Source organism: Malus sylvestris, chromosome 16 (assembly GCF_916048215.2).
Source record: "Malus sylvestris chromosome 16, drMalSylv7.2, whole genome shotgun sequence".
NCBI classification, from domain to species: Eukaryota; Viridiplantae; Streptophyta; class Magnoliopsida; order Rosales; family Rosaceae; genus Malus; species Malus sylvestris.
This window is the reverse complement of record NC_062275.1, coordinates 8,192,294-8,215,459: the sequence shown is the minus strand read 5'-3', so window position 1 is coordinate 8,215,459 and position 23,166 is coordinate 8,192,294. Positions and strand designations below refer to the sequence as shown.

At 38.0% G+C, this 23,166-nt stretch overlaps 1 protein-coding gene across 1 annotated transcript; it reads left to right on the top strand.

The window, feature by feature from the left end:
- Positions 1-5,145: 5,145 nt before the first annotated feature.
- LOC126608440 (uncharacterized) lies at positions 5,146-8,705 on the top strand. The gene is made up of 2 exons (XM_050276311.1): positions 5,146-5,352; positions 5,854-8,705. Exon 2 carries the CDS (start codon positions 6,027-6,029, stop codon positions 8,262-8,264), a length of 2,238 nt encoding a protein of 745 aa, XP_050132268.1. The 5' UTR covers positions 5,146-5,352; positions 5,854-6,026; the 3' UTR covers positions 8,265-8,705.
- The last annotated feature ends 14,461 nt before the right edge of the window (positions 8,706-23,166 follow it).

Below are 23,166 nucleotides of genomic sequence, written 5' to 3'. Positions count from 1 at the left end.
TGTGAAGATGAATGGATGTGTTTGGATGAAGGTTGTGTTGAAATGGGAGTGAATGATCTAACAAAGTATGAACTCAATTTATGTTACACACACTTCCTTTTATAGAGGAAGTGCAAGGCAAAGCATGGGTAAAATGGAGTGGTGTTGAAATGATTCAAAGGTGAAAGTGAAGTAATGATGCAAAGCATGGGTAAAATGGAGTGGTGTTGAAATGATTCAAAGGTGAAAGTGAAGTGATGATTGATGCAAGAATTAAACATGGATGGAGTGCATGGCAAAGGTTTGTTATGGTACAAGGAACCCTTAATTTGTGTCCTAAAATGCATAGGAAACCTTCAATGTTGCTGGAACTTAGGGACATTTAGGATTTAGGAAAGATCAAACCAAAATAGGAAACATTGGCTTAACTTTCCTACTTCAAGTAGGAATCCTCATCTTTAGGTCTTCAATTTCGTCCATTCCTTTAGTTCCAAGCATGTGATATTTATTCCAAGCCCAAAATTGCTCCAAAAGGCTCCAAAATGCACATTTTTGCATACTTTGTCCTTAGAACCTGAAATTGCACAAAAATGACTTTAAACATAAAACAACTAAGGAATAACAACATAAATGCATGAAAACAACCTAACTCAGTCGCATAAATATGCTCCTATCAATTATCCCCTCCAATCGGTGTATGGTAGGATGACTACTTGGTATACTCCAATGGCACCGCTGTGGAGCGTCTTCACAACGCTGGGCAGTCAGTGATGGCAATTACAGAGCCAATTCAATACGGACAGTTCATGATCCTCAACATGATTGCTTTCCTTGCATCATTGAGCATAATTCTACTGCTCATGAGCGGATTGCCTATGAGGCGGTGCCAGGGCTAATTCTCTGGAAGAACACAATGATGTCGACAACGAATGACTTTGAATAAAGGGGTTCCTATCTGCCCAAGGCAAGAGAAGAGAATAAAATCTGAGAGATTAGGATTTGACTGGGTAGGACCACAAGTGGGTAGGTGCACATGCATGACAGCATGACAGCAGCGCAGAGACAATAGGCGCAGTACGCACATGGAAAAAATCTGCAACGATCCAGTACGCAATAAGTGTAGTACGCACCAACGATCTGCAACTGTCGACCACCAACATGAAAAAAGATAAGCACTTTATCTTTGGGTTGATTTGTTTAAAATTATCATTTTATTATTTAATAGTTTATTATTATCTTGTGTTGATGGATGCTTTACAATATGCATATTCTTTGAGGAGACCACATCATTTCTATCACATTTATATTTTAGTGTGCAGTTAGCTATATATTATTTGCTTTCATGATATGTGTGCATATAATGCGGCACCTCACGATAAATATATGTATATATATATGATCTGATAGTGCAGTGATGAAACCTTCATCATGAAGGGACAAAAGGAAAAAGAAAAAAAAAAGAGCTTTACTTTTCACATCATTGTGTTTTCTCAATATCATTGTTTATTTAATATCTTATTATTTTATTTGTGTCATGGTGACTAATTATAAAATAATAATTTTATTATTTTTATGTCATAATGACTTATGATTAAATAATATAATTATTATTTCTGATATCACATGATTACTACCACATTATTGATTTATGCAACGTGTCATTTATCACACAACAGAATAAATCATTTATTCCTAGAAGGCACACAGTACAATATTTTTGCCTTGACAAACTTTGTTAATTTGATTTATTTATTATACAGTCATACTTATACTGTCATTTATTGTCAGGAATTATTGAGCAACTAGATCTACTGATCAACATTGTTGCTGATTAAAGAAGTCTACCAACTTATAAACTGATGGGCCACGTGCTCATGGTGATCTCTTGTCTGACTGGACACCCTCTATTATCACTAACCAGGTGATCAAAAGTACGTCCAGTACTCCAAAATTATTCGGCAGCCTGTCGCTATTATCACCAACTAGGTGATCAAAAGTACGTCAAGTACTCCAAATTTATACATGAGCATCACTCATGTCAATCATACGTAAACATTCATGAGCATCACTCATGTCAATCATACATAAACATTCATGAGCATCACTTATGTCAACATCCATGAGCATCACTCATGTCAATCAACATAAACATTCATGAGTATCACTCATGTCAATCAGCTTCGAAAGCTTCATTTACATAGCTCCAACTTCGAAAGCTTCATTTACAGAGCTCAAGCTTCGAAAACTTCATTTACATAACTCTAGCTTCGAAAGCTTCATTTATAGAGCTCCAGCTTCGAAAGCTTCATTTACAAAGTTCTGGCTTCGAAAACTTCATTTATAGAGCTCCAGCTTCGAAAACTTCATTTACAAAGCTCCAGCTTTGAAAGCTTCATTTACAAATCTCCAGCTTCGAAAACTTCATTTACAAAGCTTCAGCTTCGAAAACTTCATTTACAAAAGCTTCAGCTTCGAAAGCTTCATTTACAAAGCTCTGACTTCAAAGCTTCATTTACAAAAGCTTCAACTTCAAAGCTTCATGTACAAAGCTTTAGTGCATGGTATACAAAGACCGCCTCTGAACAACCGCCATTTTGGCCCATACATGGATTAAATTTGAAGTCTCCAGCCAACATACTCTATTGATTGAAGACTTGGGGGACTACTCTATGTACCACATGTTGGGCTTCCGCAACTGAGCCTCATGAAAAATACTTGGGAGACTTAGCTCATTATTTATGTACTGAGGAGCGAACCCTTATTCTATAAAAGGGACTCCCTCACTTTCATTAGAGAGCACCCATCACTTATGTATTGAGAAGAGAGCCCTTATTCTATAAAAGGGACTCCCTCACCATCATTAGAGAGCATCGCCGCCTGCTAAGCAACCACCTCACCGCGAGCATCACTCTTAGCCCATCACTTATGTATTGAGGAGCGAGCCCTTATTCTATAAAAGGGACTCCCTCACCATCATTAGAGAGCATCGCCGTCTGCTGAGCAACCGTCTCGCCGCAAGCATCACTCCTAACTCATCACTTATATATTGAAGAGTGAGCTCTTATTCTATAAAAGGGACTCCCTCACCATCATTAGAGAGCATCGCCGTCTGCTGAGCAACCGCCTCGCCGCGAGCATCCACTCTAACCCATCATTTATGTATTGAGGAGCGAGCCCTTATTCTATAAAAGGGACTCCCTCACCATCATTAGAGAGCATCGCCACCTGCTGAGCAACCGCCTCACTGCGAACATCAACTCTAGCCCATCATTTATGTATTGAGAAGCGAGCCCTTATTCTATAAAAGGGACTCCCTCACCTTCAACGCCACAAGTCGAGCCAACCAAGGCAACATAAGCCACAAGCCGAGCAGCCTTGCAACCTCGCAACATGTGCTACTTCTAGTTGAGAATCATTTCACATTAAGCACTGCCTCATATCGAGTATCAATTCTAGACGACATCTAGTTACTTCGGCCTACACATGGACTGAATTTCAAGTCTCCAGCCAAAAGACTCTTGATTGAAGACTTGGGGGACTACTATTGGTACCATATTATATTGGGCCTCGTTACTTGGGCTTCTAGACATTGAGCCCATAATTTATGTAAAAGGGGAGGAGCCCTTAGTCTATAAAAGGGACTCCTCACCCTCACAATCGAAGGGTCTCATCCTCACATCCCCAAACAGAAACTCTCTCCTAACTTTTTTCCTCTGTGAACCCAACAGAAGGCAATACCCTCACAAACACAACAACACTTTGTAATTCATACATACAGTTACAGAGGAATACAATCAACATCAGTGTGGACGTAGCCCAAACATTGGGGTGAACTACAATACATCTTTGTGTTCTTAGGCATTTGCATGATTCACGGTCGGATTTACGTTGTTCCAAGACCTTCCGGTTTTGTGCATCAACATAAGAAAATATTAATTCATTCAACAATTTCCATTTAAACAGATCGATAATGCAAAATTTGGTATAAACAGAAATATAAAGAAGAGGAAGGAAAAAAGAAAAAAAAAAGAATGGGTAGATGGTAGGAGGAGGAAAAGTCACCAACGAGAGACGTGGGTAGTCCTCTTATGGGTTCCTTCTATATATGCTAGCATATGGGCACACACAAAGTGTGTGAGAAATTTTTTTTATTTTTGTTTTTGAAATAGAAGGAGAGAGGAAAAGAGTGATACAGAATGTGGGAGTGAGAAGTTTTATTTTTATTTTTTATTTAGAGATATGTTAGTTAGGATTACATGTAGGTGAGGCTTAAAAAAAACAGCAAAATTTGGTTGTGTGAAATTACATTTATGCCCCATATTTCTTATTCATGTTCCGTTTTAATTAGAGGGTTAAATTGGTAATTTCATAAGATTTTGGTTGACAATGAGTGTTTTATTAATTAGTAGAGATATATATAATTTTAAATAAACAATATTATCTACACTAAGGGAGAGGGGTGGGTCTTAGCCTCACAATGAGCTAGCAATAATGTGGTTCAAATTCGTCTTTGGAGAGAATCGAACATAAGACCTCTCACTTACAAGTGAAAAGGAATATCACTAGACCGTAGTATTATGTGGCGGGTTCCTTCTATTTTTAATTTAAAAAGGATAAAGAAATTTGAATAAAAAAGTAAAGCAACGATTGTCGTCTATAATATTTTAATTCAATATTTAGGTAAAAAATGAAGGCTGAGTATCACGAGACCAAATATTATAAAATTCAACAAGATAACTGAAAGTTGTAATATTCTCAAAATATGTTATTTCGTAAAGAGAATATTCTAAGCATATGATGTTTACAAACCCTACAGTCTACCGTAAATAAAGTTTTTTACCTTAGAAATACTTAGATCTACTTTTGTATTTATCTCATTGGAATTTCTAAAGTCATTGAATTTGCACACTAAACAATGTGTCATCATTTACTTTTACTTTTTGTGATAAATGGACTCAAATTTAAACCAATCACACACTGCCGTGTTATTTCACGATGCAACATGTATGACACCACCACAAACACACACCCCTATCCACCAATAAAATTTCTATAATTGTAATTCAAGGGTTAAAATTTAACCATGGTTAGGGTGGGAAAAAATGTTGGGTTATGGTTAAGACTTGGGAATAAATACTTAAGAGAGGAAGGCCCATGCCCTTGTTCTATTTTATAATTTTTGGTATTTGGGATACGTAGGTTGTGAGAAGTTTTGTTTTTGAGAAAAGGGGCCAGTTTGGGGGATTTTTTAGATTTGGGCTAAGAAGGAGGGGCAGAAAAAAGAAAAGAAAAAAAATTGGTGGAGGTCCGTCCATGGTGTTTCTCTGAGATTCAAATTCCTCAGCCAGTGACCAGCGCAGCTCACATAATAAGGTGATTAAACTTATCTCTGAATCTAGGGTTTTACTAAAATTTAGTGAATTTCGTGCACTGAATCACTGATTCTAGGGTTTCATTTCCGACTTTAATTTATCAAATTCGATCTGTTTGGAGCTGAATTGGAACTGATTGAGTTAGATCCATGGCTGTGATTTCTGATTTCAATTCTCTGATTTGGGTTGTGCTTTTTAGTTTCATTGATTTTGCATCTGTGTAATTATGGGCTGAATGTTTGGTTGAGCTAATTATCACTTCACTGGTCAATTTTGAGCCTCAGAGTTAAATTAGACTCATATATCGTCATTAAATGAGTATGAATTAATATTTTGGTTGTGTTGTGGTTGCGTGGTGAGAACGAGGGTCTCGAAAAAGCGTTGTTTTTTTTTTTTTTTTTCCGGATATCTATTCGATATGCATTTGTTGTTGGATACTTATGTTTGCATACAACTTTCATGACAATTTTCTAACTGAATTCTATCTAATTTGAACAATAAGGTTGCTGAATTGCTAGAGTAATTTGGGAGCATGGGCAAGTAGCAGTTGTAGTCTTGGCTTTCTTGTAGCTTTGGGGATTTTTTATACTACTTTAGGATTAAAAAAAGGCTTCAAGCTCAAGTGCTGTAAAAACAGTAAGCAAACATTAGAGAGGACGAAGATAGAATAGGAATATGGAGTGCAACAGAGATGAGGCGGCTAGGGCAAAAGAGATTGCGGAAAGAAAGTTCACAGCAAAGGATCTTATGGGGGCAAAGAAGTTTGCCTTGAAGGCTCAAAATTTGTTTCCGGGGTTAGAGGGGATGCCCCAAATGTTGGCAACCCTCGATGTGCATATTGCGGCGGAGAACAAAATAAATGGGGAGGCTGATTGGTACGGGATACTTGGTGCGGATCCAAAAGCAGATGATGAGGCAGTGAGGAAACAATATAGGAAACTAGCTCTTATGCTTCACCCTGATAAGAACAAGTCTATAGGAGCTGATGGAGCGTTTAAGCTACTATCAGAAGCATGGAGTTTGTTGTCTGATAAATCTAAGAGGCTAGCCTATGACCAGAAGAGGAGAGTACATCAAAGGGTAGCAACTGCGAGTGGGAGTTCACAGGCTCCTCTAGGGGCCAATGGTTTCTACAATTTCACAAAAGGTACAACATCAGGCGCACAGACTCAGAAGGTTAATACACAGACTCAGAAGAGTACCACAGAGACTCAGAAGGGTACCTCACAGAATCAGAAGGGTACCTCATGGGCCAGCCGCTCTTCAGCTCCTGCTTCATCTCAAAAACCAAGAGCTAATACCTTTTGGACAGTGTGTCATAAATGCAAGATGCAGTATGAGTATCTCAGGATTTATCTTAATCATAATCTTCTTTGCCCGAATTGCCATGAACCATTTCTAGCAGTAGAAATAGCTCCACCACCTACAAATGGTGCCAAGTCAACTCCACCAAAGCATGAAACAGCTGATAGAATGGGTGTTGGATCTGCTGGTTTCAATGGTAATCAATCGTACAACCAAAACAACTTCCAATGGGGTTCATTCTCTAAAGCATCAAGTGCTTCTACGGCTGCCCAAGCCGCAAACGTGGTTAGCCAGGCATATGAGAAAGCCAAGAGAGAGCGCGAGCAGGCTCAAGCAGCATTAAAAAGAGAGGAGTTACGGAGGAAACATCAATCCTCCAGGAAGGCAAGCGGTGCTTCATCTACAGGGTACCCTAATGCTGCCAAGAGAAGAAGAGGAATGGAAGATGTCGGTGTCAGCAGCTACGGAAGGGATGTCACAAATCAAATGGGTGTGGGAGCTGGAGGAGCTGGAACAACCAATTTTTCTGGACCAAACGGAAGCGCCAGGCCTAGTATCACAAGGGATATCTCCCAGATTGATATTCCAAATTTACTAAGGGAGAAGGCTAGAAAAGAAATTCGGAAGAAACTAAATGAATTCACTGTGTCCAAGACTGCAGCCAAAGAGACGGTGAATGGAAACGAGAGAGAAAAATCTTTGGGAAACATTGATGTGCATAGAAATCAAAAGCAGTCTGGTGAGCCAGTGGACACAAAGAATGGCTCTTCTGACATGAAAGGTTCTGGCATTTCTGGTGTCCATTCAGATGCAGACATATTGTCGATAAATGTTCCTGATTCTGATTTTCATGATTTTGACAAGGATCGAACAGAGAAGTGTTTTGAAGATAATCAGGTCTGGGCTGCATATGATAATGATGATGGCATGCCAAGGTTTTATGCGTTAGTTCAAAAGGTGATTTCTGTGGATCCTTTCACAGTGCGGATCAGCTGGCTGAACTCAAAAACAAATAGTGAACTGGGTCCTCTTAACTGGGTATCCTCTGGCTTCTCAAAGACGTGTGGGGAGTTCCGAGTAGGGAAATATGAAGTGAGTAATTCACTTAATTCTTTTTCTCACAGAGTTCGGTCAACAAAAGGTCCACGAGGGGCTATCTGCATATATCCCAGGAAGGGGGATGTTTGGGCGCTATACCGGAATTGGTCCCCGGACTGGAACGAACTGACAGCTGACAATGTCATTCACAAGTATGATATGGTCGAAGTTGTTGAAGACTTTAGTGAGGAGCAAGGTGTACTTGTGACTCCCTTGGTGAAAGTGGCTGGCTTCAAGACAGTATTTCACCGGCACTTGGATCCCAGAGAGGCCAGGAGGATCCCTAGAGAAGAGCTGTTCCGGTTCTCTCATCAAATCCCTTCATGCTTGATCACGGGTCAGGAAGCTGCAAATGCTCCAAAGGGTTGTCGGGAGCTGGATCCGGCAGCTACTCCGTTGGAGCTTCTTAAAGTAATAAATGACATTAAAGAGGAAGATATGATGGAGATTGACACAAAGTGCCAGCAAGGCGATGTAGCAGAGGATGTTGAGAATAATACTGGCATATAGATAAAGCAGCGAATTCTAGTCCTGTCACGGAAGAAGCGAAAAGGGGCTGATTTGTGATATATGCAGATAGAATTTGCTGACATACAAATTTTGGGGCTATGCAGCATGAGTTGGTGAATTTTTGTGGAAAGTTTGATAGGTGAACATCTCATCCATGCGCCCTGGGAGTTGAAGCAGGAAACCCTGAAGGTCCCCTCACGCAGCTGAATCCGAGATTTTGTTCGAGGCGATAGAAGGTGAAACCGTGAAAGCCCAAAAATTTACATTTTCCAACAGCCATTTTTTGTCTCCTGTGAAAGATATATCTCTAACTATTGGTTGTCCATGAGCCGATGCTCCATTAGTCCATTTCCTTGATGAACTTGTTAAAACTCTAGTGTTGCTGTTAGTCCTCCGATTCGTTATCAATAGTAGTGGAAGCTGATACCCCATTTCATTTCAGTTCACGAGTTATATACTTTTCCGATTTATTTTCTTTGTTTCTGTTAAATCTCTTCCTGTTATGAAGGCCTATGAAACTGGGTTAGGTGCAATAATTAAAACTCATGAAGGTTAATGGGGGATTTTTTCTTAGGAAAACTAATGAAAAAGATTTGAAAACTTTGAGTTTTAACAATAAGGACAAAATAAAGGGTAAAGTGAATAGTTCCAGGATTGACTTTTTAGTGTAAAAATATGGTTTTTCGTTAAAGTGAACAGTACCGGAAGCTTTTCGTTAAAGTTCCCTTTTTTCTTGGACCGATATTGAATTTTAGAATATGACATACATTGTTGAATAGATAATTTAATAATTCAATGTATTGAAACAAAAAATGGAGGTCGATGTCAGATCTTGTCTAAGTCGAAGGTAGAAGATACGCAATAATCATGAAGAAAGCTTACCCCTTTCCTAATTGGTATGATTAGAAGAAATGTTTCCGGGATTCCGCTGAGTTATCTCTTCTATCTTCAATTTGAACAAGATTAAAAGTTGGCATCCGTTCTTTTTGACACTGAATGGGATGAGTTGTCCGATCCCAATCCCAAGTTTGAGAAAATATTTTCATATCAAATATTATATTATCTTTACTTTATAATGCACGAAAATAGTCTAGCTAAGATTTCAAAGACTCGCTCTTATATATATTGACATGATTCTGTTTTGGTTAAGTCACAAACGTCAAGAGCTCAAAAAAATCGAATTCGATACCAAATTAAACTGCCTATTGTGTGACTTAGCTGAACTCTCATTTTTCTTAATGTAAAAATATCGATGTACTAAAAAAAAAAGAGCTCAAAAAAGTCAAATTCTGTAGATCATGAATTTTGTAAAATCAAAATTGTGATCTTTTTTTTTTATTATTATGGAAAAAGTGTAACCCAAATAGAAGTACAATGTTCGCTTTGCAACGTTATTACAACTTGTAAGTGAGAGGTTTTAGGTTTGAATCTTGTGGATGACGAATTCGATACCAAATTAGGTTGCTCATTATGTGGCTTAACCGAACTTTCCCCTCCTTTTAATGTAAAATATATCGTTATACTAAAAAAAATGTAAACAGAGTACTTAATTACACTCGATGAATTTCTACAAACAAAAATTCCCTTGTCTTTGATGATTAATTTTTTAATTAACGTTTTCTTCCTCAATTTGCATGAGTTATGTTAGTAGTGTGATAAAACTATATCAAAAAAGTGAAAGAAAGTAATGATGTCTAATTCTCAACAAATTAATAATGCTAGATAATAACAGAGTTCTTATTCTGCATCAATTACTATTCCAAATATGCATAAAAGGAAATTGAAAACAAGTAGAGAAAATTAAACATACCTCAATCTTCAAAAAATCCCTAGAAAAGCCCTTTGTCATCATGAATGACATTGATTAGTGTAGTGAGATGTGTCTATTTATCTACATATGGCTAAAAATGTAAGCGGATTGAAAAAGGAATATCAGAGTGCCTAGAATTCGGCCGAGAGGGTGACAACTTCAATTTGTTTGCCATTGATTTCCCCACTTACAATTATGCCGGGAAATATCGGGAAAAATGCTTTCGCCTTCTACACAGAGGAGAAAAAGTGGTGATTATGGCTTTGTGGCGAAGAAGGCGATGGAAGGATACAACCCGTCCCTACCTTTACAATTTTATAAATTTTAAAATAGTGATTTTACGAAAATTGCCCTTAGAGGCAAAGATTTTGACTTTCGTTGACCATCGGTTAGAGAGACTAGGACTCATTCTTTTAGCATATCCTTGTAGTACTCATCACTAAAGCCATTCGCAAGTCCGGATTATATGGTACAGTTACAGACGTTTGAAATTGGTTATTTAAAGTTTAGTTAAATAAATTGAACTCCTATCTTATGGGAAAGAGGCCCAATTAGATTGTTGTTAAGTGACCAATTAGAAATTTAAGGGAAAAAGGAAGGACCAATCAAGCGTGAGAAGTTAACACCAATCAAGAGAGAGAAACATCCCTCCCCATTTCGTCAACCCGTGCACACCACAACCCACCAGTGACCCGGGTTGTTTCCGGCCAAATCCACCATTTTTTCAGGCGTTTTGCATCCATCCTTCACCTGCAACTTCTTCCACCATTTCCCTTCTACCATTTCCGCCCAAGATTGAAGGGTTTTAGGTCCATTTTCATGTAGAACTTCACCGAAGAACCCGGAGGTCCTCGACAGCGATTCGTCGATCCGGTAAGCTGCACCACCAACCATGTCACATCCCAGTCTCGACTCTGTCGTAGCACGATATTATCCACTTTGGGCTTACCATTCCCTCACAGATTTGTTTCTGGGAATTCAAACGAGAACTTTCCAGTGGGTCACCCATCCTAGGAATGCTCTCGCTTAACTTCAAAGTTTCGATGGAATCCAAAGCCAGTGAGTTCCCAAAAAGTCTCGTGCTATAGGGAATGGAGCATGTACATATAAGGCACATCACCCCCTCTCCGTTGGTCGATGTGGGATGTTACAATCCACCCCCCGTAGGGGCTTGACGTCTTCGTTGGCACATCCGCACCGAACGGCAGAATGGCTCTGATACCATTTTGTCACATCCCAGTCTCGACTCTGTCGTAGCACAATATTGTCCGTTCTGGATGTGACAGAATGGTATCAGAGCCACTCTACCATGTGGTGCGAATGTGCCGTCTAGGATGTCGAGCCCCTAAGGGGGTGGATTGTAACATCCCACATCGACCAACGGAGATGGGGTGATGTGACTTATATTTATATGTTCCCCTCCCTATAGCCTTTTAGGAACTCACTGGCTTTGGATTCCATCGGAACTTCGAAGTTAAGTGAGTTTGGGCGAGAGCAATCCCAGTATGGGTGACCCAATGGGAAGTCTTAGTGTAAGTTCCCATAAACAAAACTGTAAGGGAAAGCCCAAAGCGGACAATATCGTGCTACGGCGGAGCTGAGACTGGGACATGACATAATAGTATCAGAGTCACTCTACCATTAGGTACGGATTTTTCGGCGAGGACGTCGGGTTCCCCTAAATGGGGTGGATTGTAAGATCCCACATTGACTAACGGATAGGGGGTGATGTGTCTTATATGTACATGTTATCCTCCTTATAGCACGAGGCCTTTTGGGAACTCACTAGCTTCGGATTCCATCGGAACTCTAAAGTTAAGTAAGTTCGGATGATAGCAATCCTAGGATGGGTGACTCACTGGGAAGTTTTCGTCTGAGTTTCCAGAAACAAATCCATGAGGCAATGGTAAGCCCAAAGCGGACATTATCGTGCTACGGCGGAGTCGAGACTGGGATGTGACAAACCACCACCCATAATCGACTCTCCTTGAGCCCAAGAACAAGACCTAACAAGTTGCAGGGGCGTTGGAACACCGAGGAAGGAGAATCGAAGTTCACCTATTCTAGGGTTTCCAACAGGTGCGAGCTAATTTGGGGCTTTTCCAGGCCAAATTGGACTTGGACACAGGTATAAAACTTGCTTTACTCGTTGAGATCTTCTTTCATATGAAATTTGGTAATTTTTAGAATAGTTGAATTTTTAGGCAAGTTAGGGCGGCCAGCCACCGCGTGCGGCGGCGCGTGGGCCAAGACCCTACCTGACCTTTCTAGGCTAAATTTGATACTCCAATTCCATATGTGAAGTCCGAGTAACGAAATTCCATTGTTTGGGTACAATTTCACTAAGGTTTGCCATTTGGTCATTATTTGAATCGACGATTCGACCGTTGGATCGTCACCAAGCTTTAATACATTATAGCACATAATATATGAGGATATTCAAAACTCACGGATCAGGAATCCGACATATGGATCTTCCCAAATTGGATTTGTAAGCTCGTAAAATACAATGTTGACCACCACTTGAATTTTCAATTGACGGAGATCCAACTGTTGGATTGTAATGAAACTTTAGTATGATATTCTAAAAGCATAATGTGGATCTTTGGAAGTTACAGATTGGAAATCCGAGGTGCGGATTTTCCAGATCGAGTTACGTAGGGTTATGGATCCAACCGTCGACCTTTGACTGACGGTTGACTTTTGGTCAATGGGTTTTAAATCATTCTAGAACGTCCTTGGGGGATGTGTTTTATGTAAGTTATGTGTTCTATCGATAAGAATTCTAAGACGTGATTTGATAATTATTTTAGGGGCCAATCGTTTGTGACGCTAGCGCGAACTCTAGGTGAGCGGGTATTTTTCTTTTTATAGTGTGTGTGTGTGTATATATATATTGAAGTGATTTATGCATTTCATGCCTTGATTAAATTATGTTATGTGAAATGTTGCGCTATAGTGAAATGCGAAAATGATCCTACGAGATGCGCAGGTAAGTTTGGGTAAGCTTATTATATTGGTTTCAATCATTAAATCATTATGGCATGCATATATTCATGTAGTGCTCATCATTATTGTACTCCGGTGTTAGTGTTCCCGCCCCGGACCAGGGTCAGGGCCAGCCTTCACGTGATCACCTCGTGCACTGCACGCTTGCCTTGGATCCTAGCTTGTCGTACACGTTGCATTAGGCGACTTTGACTCGTAAGTGACCACGCATAACGCTAGCTTCACGTGATCGTAGCACTAGAGCGCATATTATTACACCTAGCCTATCGTACAGGTCATATTAGGTGACTCTGACTCGTGTGTTAGCATAGATTGATGAGCAATAGGTGCAATCGTACAAGTCATATTAGGTGACTCCGACTTGCATGCTAGTATATATTGAGCTTATGATTATATTCATATTGCCGTTGAGATATTCTGCTATGGTATATTTATGGATTTATTGTTGGCATGCATTTGATTTCATACTTATACGTAGTATGATTTTTGGGAAACTATACTTGTTTTACGGCGAGGGATTACAATGTTTTCAAAAAGGTTTTTATAAAACTTTATTTTTAGGCCCACTCACCCTTATTTTTCGCCCCTCCAAGTTTTAGCAGCTGAACTATCTCATCGACGAGGATTCTTGGAAAATCTCAGTATATGTGGCTACCTTTGAGAGTATAATCCTTATTCTATCTTACTATACTTTACTATGCTCTGACATCACGTGTGAAATGGGTTCATTCTCGCTCACAGCGCACTCTTGTATTTAGGCACTTTTAGTTTTAAAATTTTTTCACATTTTTCACATCACTACACTTTATGGCTTCGTCACCTTCCAAGTGTCGGCCAGCACAACTCGATTCGGAGTCCTAGTGGACATTCCGGGTCGAGTTGTGTCAAAGGATGTTGGGTAGAAACCTCGAGACTTAGAGAAAGAATTTGGGAAGGGCTTTGGTTTAAGAAATATTTCAATGGAAACATTATACCCAGTCCCAGTTTGTCATTATGCACTCATTTTGTGAGTATCATATAATATTAAAATAATGAAGTGAAAATTGACTTAGTACTACAATCTAATAGTATTCATCTTCACTTGTAAATATGAGGTTTGAGATCTACTCTTACGGAGTTTGATATCTAAATATGGTTGATTCATTATGTGGCTTAGCCTAAATCCTCACCCCTTCCAATTACTGGTGGCCCATTGGATGGTTGGACCATGGTTAAAGTGAGAAAGATAAATGTTGGGCTGGGAAAACTCGAAACTCTTTGTGCTTATACAAGTACTTGTCTAAATTCTAAGCATGTCCGAAATTTCGACAAAATTTCTTTCGTATCCCCCTTTTTGGCAAGTTATTTCAATACATTTAACATGCCGACGTTTTCGTTGATATTCCTTACTTACATTCTCAGATAAGACCGTCAAGATCACTATTTAAAAGATTGGTTGAGAGAACTTTTTTTAGAGTGAGTCAAGTTGAGAGGATTTTTTTTAGATTTTGGTTAGACAATGGCAGCGTTAAAACTAGTGACGGAGGTTTGTCCAAGGAGATCTTTGTGATTCAAATTTCTCAAACAAAACAACTCGTATACTAAGGTAATTAAACTTATCTCTGAATTTGTGTTTTTCTTAAATTTCATGTTTTCATATACTAGTCACCCATTTTACGAATTCACTTCTAAACTCCTACAGATTAAGCTCTTTCAGTTAAAATTCGATATCAAAAGTTGAATTATAATTGATTTCCTAGATCCACATTCGCTATGTGAGGTCTATGTCAAAGTTGTTATTTTCTTCCAGAAAATGGCTCAATCGACTTTCTTGTGACAACTTACTCGAAATGTTTCTTGAAATTTAAATTTGGTTTGGTTAGTTTAAATTGTTTGATTAATTTTTTTGTGCAACTAATGTATGTGATTTTTGCTCAAATTTCTCAAGTATTAATATTAAATAAAAGATCAATAATGAGTTTCATTTCCGAAAATATCAAATCAAGGATACATTTACAAGCTTTGTTTGAGCTATTTTGTTATGAGAAAATTACCATCTCAGTGGTAACTTTTGTTTTACAATAATTTGATATAATAAAATAGTTACATGGAATTTTTAAAATTTATGTTTTATCTTTGTGTAGGAATATGGACGGCAACAAGGATTCGACATCTTCATCTACTCAGCCAACTTCCAGATTTTTTGGACGAGGTGCGAGAGGTGCAAGATGCAGTTCCAATGCCAAATCTTTTATCTTCACTGTAGACTTATATGCCACAATTGCGGCAGAAATTGCTCCGCCACCGCAAAATGCTCCCTCCAGAACATGCAGGGGTTACGGTAGTACAAGCAGCTCCGAAAGATATGTGGGAGAATCATCTACTGCAGCGTGGAGTGCTACTAAAAAATCGTTGGGAAAGAGGCGTGCTGACGAACATTTTCCATGGTTCTTGCTCCTTCTCAGCAGCAAAACCTTTAGACCAAACATCGTCTACATTGAGTCTAATGGACCAGGATCCTCTCCTGAGCTAAGGATGAGGATCCTCCTCATCAATGAGCGTGGAAAATTGGATGAAAATCCAACGGCTACAAACAGGGGATCCCTTTAAAGTTATAATAATTGTAGCCGTTGGATTTTCATCTAACGACCCACATCCCTTGATGAGGAGGATTCTCATCTTAGCTCAGGAGAGGATCCTGGTCCGAGTCTAATAATCATATGATGATGTGGCAGTTGGTTAAGTGATTGAATAGATTGAGTTAGTTAGGATAAAGTTGTTAGTGAGGATATTTGAGTCTTTTGTAATAGATGGTTGTTACTACAAAAGGTAGCTGCAAGGCCATTTTTCCTCAGTAAGTTGTACTCGACTTTTCTGAGAAATATACAGAGCATTTTCTTTCATCTTCCTTGATAATTCATCTTTCTGCCATTGTTCCTTTCTTCCACTCTTCATAATCTCATGTGTTAATATGATATCATCGTCATAATTTGGCTCGCTGCTGTAGTTGGTCCTGAAGGGTCTTCCGTTGTATTCGTCGAATTGGTTGATGATTTCTTGATCGATTGGGCTGCTAGTGTCTGTTGCTGGAGTTCAGAGTGATGGGTTTTTGTGATTTGCTGATGGATTAAGTTGTATTAGGTGATATTGTTCAAATTTTTCATCTGGGTTGTTCAATAATTTGTCGAATGATGGCTGGGTATCTGCACTATGATTGGATTGAGATTCTGTTATGTTTCTATTGCTTTGGGAATTATGTTGTGTTCTCTCTTGAATTTGTGGTAGACATGTGTTGAAATAGTTGATTGAAGTGTTGAAATTACAGTTTCAAGAAAGTGTCAATCTTTCTGTGTTCAAGATTTGTTTGTTAGAAAGTGTCAATCTTTCTGTGTTCGAGATTTGTTTGCATAGAGTGTTATTCTCTATAGTAAAGTTGTTGATCATATAGTTTCTTGTTTTGTGAAAATGTCAATCTTTCAATCATGACTGCTCCTATAATCAAAGTTAAAGATGTTTTGGGTATGATTACTATCAGGTAGGGATGGGCAATGGTTATGGCGGGCAAGTAACCGCGATTATTTACCCATAATCGTTTATGCTCATACTCGCATAACCGTTTACCCGTTGGGTAATTGCCTAAATAGTTATACTCATACCCATAACCGTTTATAAATGGTTAACCATACCCATAACCGCATACCCATTTAACCGTAACCGTTTAATACCCGTTTACCCATTTATCATTTTTAACCCGTTTATCTTTCTTTTTTTACCATTACCCATTTTTCACCCGTCTACATGTTTTTTAACAACTTGAAAATTAAAAAAAAATGTCATAATTTTTTTTTTGACAATTAAACACCGTTATAAGTACATTCATCATACATTTCCATATTTTAATTTTTTAAGTCCTTATATCATTCCAATAATTGAAATAATAGTTTACGGACGATATTTTTAACTGTTACCAATGAAGGTAAATATAATATTTGCCAAGTATTATTGGGTTACAAAAAATATTTAGAAGACATTTCTGTCAAAGTATTTATGTCAATTTCACGGTTACCCGCAAGGAATTTAAATTAATTTGGCCAATTCCTTGATGATGAGAATCATCATTCCTGTAGTAGTGTTATTGAGAAAATGATCGATGAATTCCTTGCTAATTTATTAGGTGCTAAGTATTATTGGATCGAGAACATGGTTTGTGTTAGCTTTACATATATAAAATAAATGGGTAAACGGTTACCCATTTATAACCGCAGTTAATACTCATAATCGTTCATTTAAATTTTGCGGGTAAACGGTTATACCCATAACCGTTTATTTATCTAAACAGTTATCCATAACTGTAACCGTTTAATTTAAATTGGCGGGTAACCGCGGTTACCCATAACCAATGGGTATTTGCCCATCCCTACTATCAGGCTTAGGGAGGATAATTTTGCAAAATGGGCATTTCAATTTCAGTCTATCTTACGAGGGTATAAATTGTTTGGTCATTTTGATGGCTCAACTCCGTGTCCAACAAAGTTTGTTATAAGTCCTAATACTAGTGTCACTAAGGAGATTACAGTGGAGTATCTTGAATGGGAAGCAACTGATATGGCGTTATTGAGTCTCTTACTTGCTACTTTAATTGACGAAGCCATGAAGTATGTGATTGGTTGTAGAACAGCAAATGAAGCTTGAATTAATCTTGTAGATCGATTTGTTTTTGTTTCAAAATGAAGAGTCAATCATCTGAAAATTGAATTACATACAATCCAAAAAGGGTCAGATACAATTGATAAATATATGTTAAGACTTAAACATATTAGGGAACAACTTAGTGCTGCGGGTGAAATGGTCTCGGATAATGACATAATGATTGCTGGTCTTGCTGGATTGCCAAAGGAGTATGAGGTCATTTGTACTGTTATTTTGGCCAGGGAATCTATACTTACTTTGAAAGAATTTAGAGCACTGTTGCTTAGTGTTGAGAGAGAAATTGAGGGAGAATTGAATGCAATCACTCAGAATCTGTCTGCTTTGTATGTTCAAGAATCTAGTTCTGGTTCAAGTTCGGGTTCTAGTTCATATGCATAAAGTTCAAATCCTTAAAGTCATGATCATATTCCTGCTATAACTGCAGGTACTATCATTGCTATACCATATGGTTCAACTTCATCATCTCATGCAGATCAACAACCATATTATTCTCCTGCTGAGTCTTATGGTTATGGGTTTAATGCTCATTCTGGTGGCCAGAATGTACCAAGATCACAGTCTTCAAATGTTCAATTTCCAACTTAAGGCAATCAGTATAGAGGATGACATAATTACAGAGGTGGAAATAGTTACAGAAATAACGATGGCTTTAGAGGAAGAGGATATACTAATTCTGGAAACACATCTAATTTCTACTCTACTGGTTCAAGGCAGTTTGGTTCTGGAAATAACAATTGGTCTGGAAATGTTGACACTAGAGCTAATGTAGTGATTGAGTGTCAGATATGCAATAAAAAAGGACACACAGCGGTTAATTTTTTTCCACGGGAATACAAATGTTCCAGCCACTGGATTTGTGATTGAGTGTCAGATTTGCAGCAAGAGAGGTCATTCTGCATTGGATTGTTATCAAAGGGGAAATTATGCTTATCAAGGTCAACCTCCACCTTCATCATTGTCTGCAATAAATGCACAACAGACTGCAACATTTGTTCCTTAAGATGATTGGGTTATTGATTCAGGGGCTTCACATCGTATAAGCTCTTATATCAATGCTCTATCTTAAGTAACACCATTTGAAGGGCCTGAGAGGATAACTATTGGGAATGGTACAGGTTTACCAATTAAACATATTGGTTCAACTATACTTCAGACACCAACACACTCTCTAACTCTTAATAAAGTTTTGCATGTGCCTGCTATCACTAGGAGCTTACTTTCTGTGAAACAATTGTGTGATGACAACAAAAGCTGGTTTATATGTGATGAATCTGAATTTTTTGTGCAAGACAAGAAGACAAAGGAGATAGTGTATCAAGGAAATAGTACGCATGAGGAGTTATTCTAGATTCTTATGGTTACTAGTTCAAGAGGTTCTCAATTTACTATCAAGAATCCATAAGCTTATTTGCGAAAAGTAGTAAAGAATAGCATTTGGCATAAAAGGCTCGGGCATCCAACTCATGATATAGTAGCTATAATGTTGAAACAGCCAAATATTTCAGCTCAAACAGATGATACACATAGTACTTGTATTTCCTGTATTAAAGGCAAGATGTCTAGGACTCCATTTCCACTTAGAACAGATAGATGTACTTTTCCTTTTGAAAAAGTGCACATTGATATATGGGAGCCTTATCCTATAAGATCTCTAGAAGGCTATAGGTACTATGTAATATTTGTTGATGAATATACAAGATTTGTATGGATTTTTCCGATGAGTAATAAATCTGATATGTTTATGATATTTGTGAAGTTCTACAAGTTTATTCTTAATCAGTTTGGTGTTTCAATCAAGTCTTTACAAACGGATGGAGGGGGTGAATATACAAGCAAAAATTTTACTTTTTTTCTTGCTGATGAAGGTATTATGCAATTAATTTCATGTCCTTACACTCCACAATAGAATGGAGTTGCAGAAAGGAAACATAGACATATTGTAGAGACTACAATTACTCTTCTTACTTATGCGGGTTTATCTTCTGAGTTGTGGTATTTTGCGTGTGCACATGTAGTGTTATTAATAAACAGAATGCCTTGCAAAAGTTTATCTTTTAGCTCTCCTTACTTCAGTTTGTATAAGAAAGCACCTGATCTACTGTCTCTTAAGGTGTTTGGTTCAGCTGTATTTCCATGGCTGAGACCATACAATATGAATAAATTACAACCAAGGTCAAAGTTATGTGTGTTTTTGGGTTATACACAAGAATATGAAGGCTATATCTGTTACCATATGCAAACCAAGAAGATCATAATCTCCAGACATGTGTATTTTGATGAAAGTTTAGTTCCTGCAAAAATGGTTAATAACACTAGGAATGGACTTCCACAGAGACATGAGGATTGTCAGGAATCAAGAGCTGTGCCTATTATTGTATCTATACCTATATCAAGAAGTTAGCAAGGTGGAACACATGCAGGTTCACAAAGTTCATTGGCTCAACCTGAAACAAGTAATGAGAATTTGATAGGATTTGATTCTACTGGAGTACGCAACAGTTCATCTGAGAGACAATTTGGAGATAGTGGATCGACTAAGTCAGAAATTCAGGGATCTCGGCCATCACATACTCTTTCCTCTCCATAAGACACTACTCATTTGCTTCCTGTCATGGACCCTGCACAATTACAGGCAATCCTCCCATTTACCTCATCTTCTATAAGCCATAATTGAATTATCACAGGAACAGATTCCAATCGTATTCAAACCAAATTACAAATTGGTGCTATTCCTTAAAAGAGCTATGTGGGCTGTCTGTCTTGCTTCATTACCTCAGTTGTCTTCTTTACAACTTAAAGAGTCATATAATGATGATCAATCTAGTGCAACTAGTGAGAATTTTTCTGAGGGATTTTCATTCTTGGCTAATATCACAGATGGTGAAGAACCTAAAACATTTAAAACTGCTTCAACAAAACCAGAATGGTAGCTTGCAATGCAAGAGGACTTTGATGCATTGAAAACCCAAGGAACCTAGCTGTTGGTTCCACCACCATCAAGAGGAGTTTAATTCAGTACTCTTAACTTGATCTTCCTAATTTGTTGATGCATAAACCACACACACCAATACATGTATCACACTAAATTCTAAATTAAAACCAATATCCCGCTTAATTTAGAAACAATGTTATCTAATACTCTCAATTGTGATCCACTAGATTCATTCACCATTCATTTATTCAATATTCACAACATGACACAATTTTTTAATGCATGAATCACACACACCAATACATGTATATCAGATTAAATCCTAAATTAAAACCAATATCCTGCTTAATTTAGAACATAATATTGCCTAATATTCTCAATTGTGTTCAACTACATTCATTCACCACTCATAATTTGATACTAATAGCCCTACCCACATAAATTTAAATTAAAACCAATATCTCACTTAATTTAACATTTTAATGCAGGTTTTAGTTTCTAAATGTAGCTAGCACTCTTAATTTGTCTTTCTACGGAGACTTATTAGAAGTTTTGTCATATTCTACTTTTGCTTTTTCTTGTACTGAAATCATTGACACAGCATGTCGCCATGGATCGCGCGACACCGACATTGCCAAGCAGTCCATGTCCGTAGAGCCCATGCATGCATTGTCCATTCATTTGTTTAGGATATGACTTTGGACTTACATAGGACAGATGAAAAGCATGAGTTGGTGACCTGCTCAATTTATATTTAGAGAATATGAAATTTTTGTCTATTAAGAGCTTGAGTTTTAGTTTTGATCACCGCGTTTTACTTCGACTTTGACATAAAGTCAATAATAATTCAAAATTCTACTTATACTTGTTCCAACTCTGTTGGCTTTGATTAGGTAAGAAAATGTCACTTTAGTTAGGTCAGATCACAAGTTTTTATTTTAGATTTACTCCTTCGTCCATATCTTTTGCAAAGTTAGTTTATAGTCATTTGATAACCATTTTGTTGTTTGTTTTTGTTGACCGTGAAAACTAACAAGCCTATGTGGCGCGCAGACTGAGTAATTAATAAGCTAACTATGTCATTTGGTTGTATGTGGGACGTGCCAACTCAACAACCAAGCTCGGCGGGGGAGTAAAATTTGCTAATGTCGCGTTGAGCGCAATGCTGACTTCTTGATCTTGCGACTGCAGCCGAGGAAGAAACACGTCTTAGCCTTTGGGTTCTAAAGCCTGAAGACAAGGCTGCTAGTTTTGCGAAGTTTACAAATCGTCGGCGCCGAGTTCATTCACGGTGATTATATTCATGAGAGTATAAGAACGCCGAACTAGCACCAGACTATATGGACACAAATACTCAAAAGAGATGTATGTCTTAATGGTAAATGTGATTCGGGCGTCGGAATGCCGAACTCTAAAGTATACTTGTGAATATCCAATCATAAAACAACTCGGTGTTCAACGTGTCGAGCCTAGTAACCTGTAACACCTCACTTCGTCGAAAAGGCTGATAAGATGACCTCTACCAACAAGGACTCGAAAATCCTTGTCGACCGAGACTTGGATAAATAATCAGTCGGTCTCGAAGCATCACTATTTATCCAAATTGAAGGTGCTCCTTGATCGGCTGATTCTATAGCTCCAGTGCTGTTTATCCAAACTGAAGATGTCGCCGGTTGCCTTCACAATGTTGTTTATCCAAACTGAAGATGTGTTGGCGAGAAGAAAGGGGGAGAGGATACAATCTCAAAGGTTGTTGAGAAGCTTTGCACAGGGCAATTTGTGTGTTGAATTGGAGGGGGTTTGAATGAGTTTATAGTAGCAAACCCTTTCATGGCTGAGCTAAAATCATACTCGGATTAGAACTCATCAACTTAATCTGATTAGGTCTCGGCCAATTCTAACTCCAAAATGACTTTGAACCAAACTCTTTAACAAACCAGATTCATCCCATAATTCTCAGCACCTTCGGCTTCAAAACTTCTTGTTCCATTAGGAATCGACTAATTCACCCTTTATCTAAACTTCTCCTCTTCGCAACAGGATTCAGCCGACCCTAACTGGATGGCCCACAAAAAAATTCTAGATAAATATCATTAGGCCGAGAATAATCCCAAGCTCAGCCCAAAAAAATATTTTGGGCTCAAACAGTTTTACAAGTCACTTTTGTGTTATAGATCATAGGAAGAGAATGTTTCAAAAAGGAGAAACGAAAATGTATGATTGATAGTGAAATAAATGTGAATATGAAATGTATGAAACGACACACATATTGAAATTCAACAACCAAAGAAGGAAAATCTAGGATCCAGAAGTTTAGGGCTTTCTTGTGTGTTTTTCTGTATTGGGCTCAACTTTCGAGTTGAATTTTTCTTTTGTTATAGTTTTGGAGGCTCATCTGTTGCTTTGTATTTTCTGTATGTGTGAGCCTCTAATTTTGTATGTAAAGTGTGTCGGTAATAAAA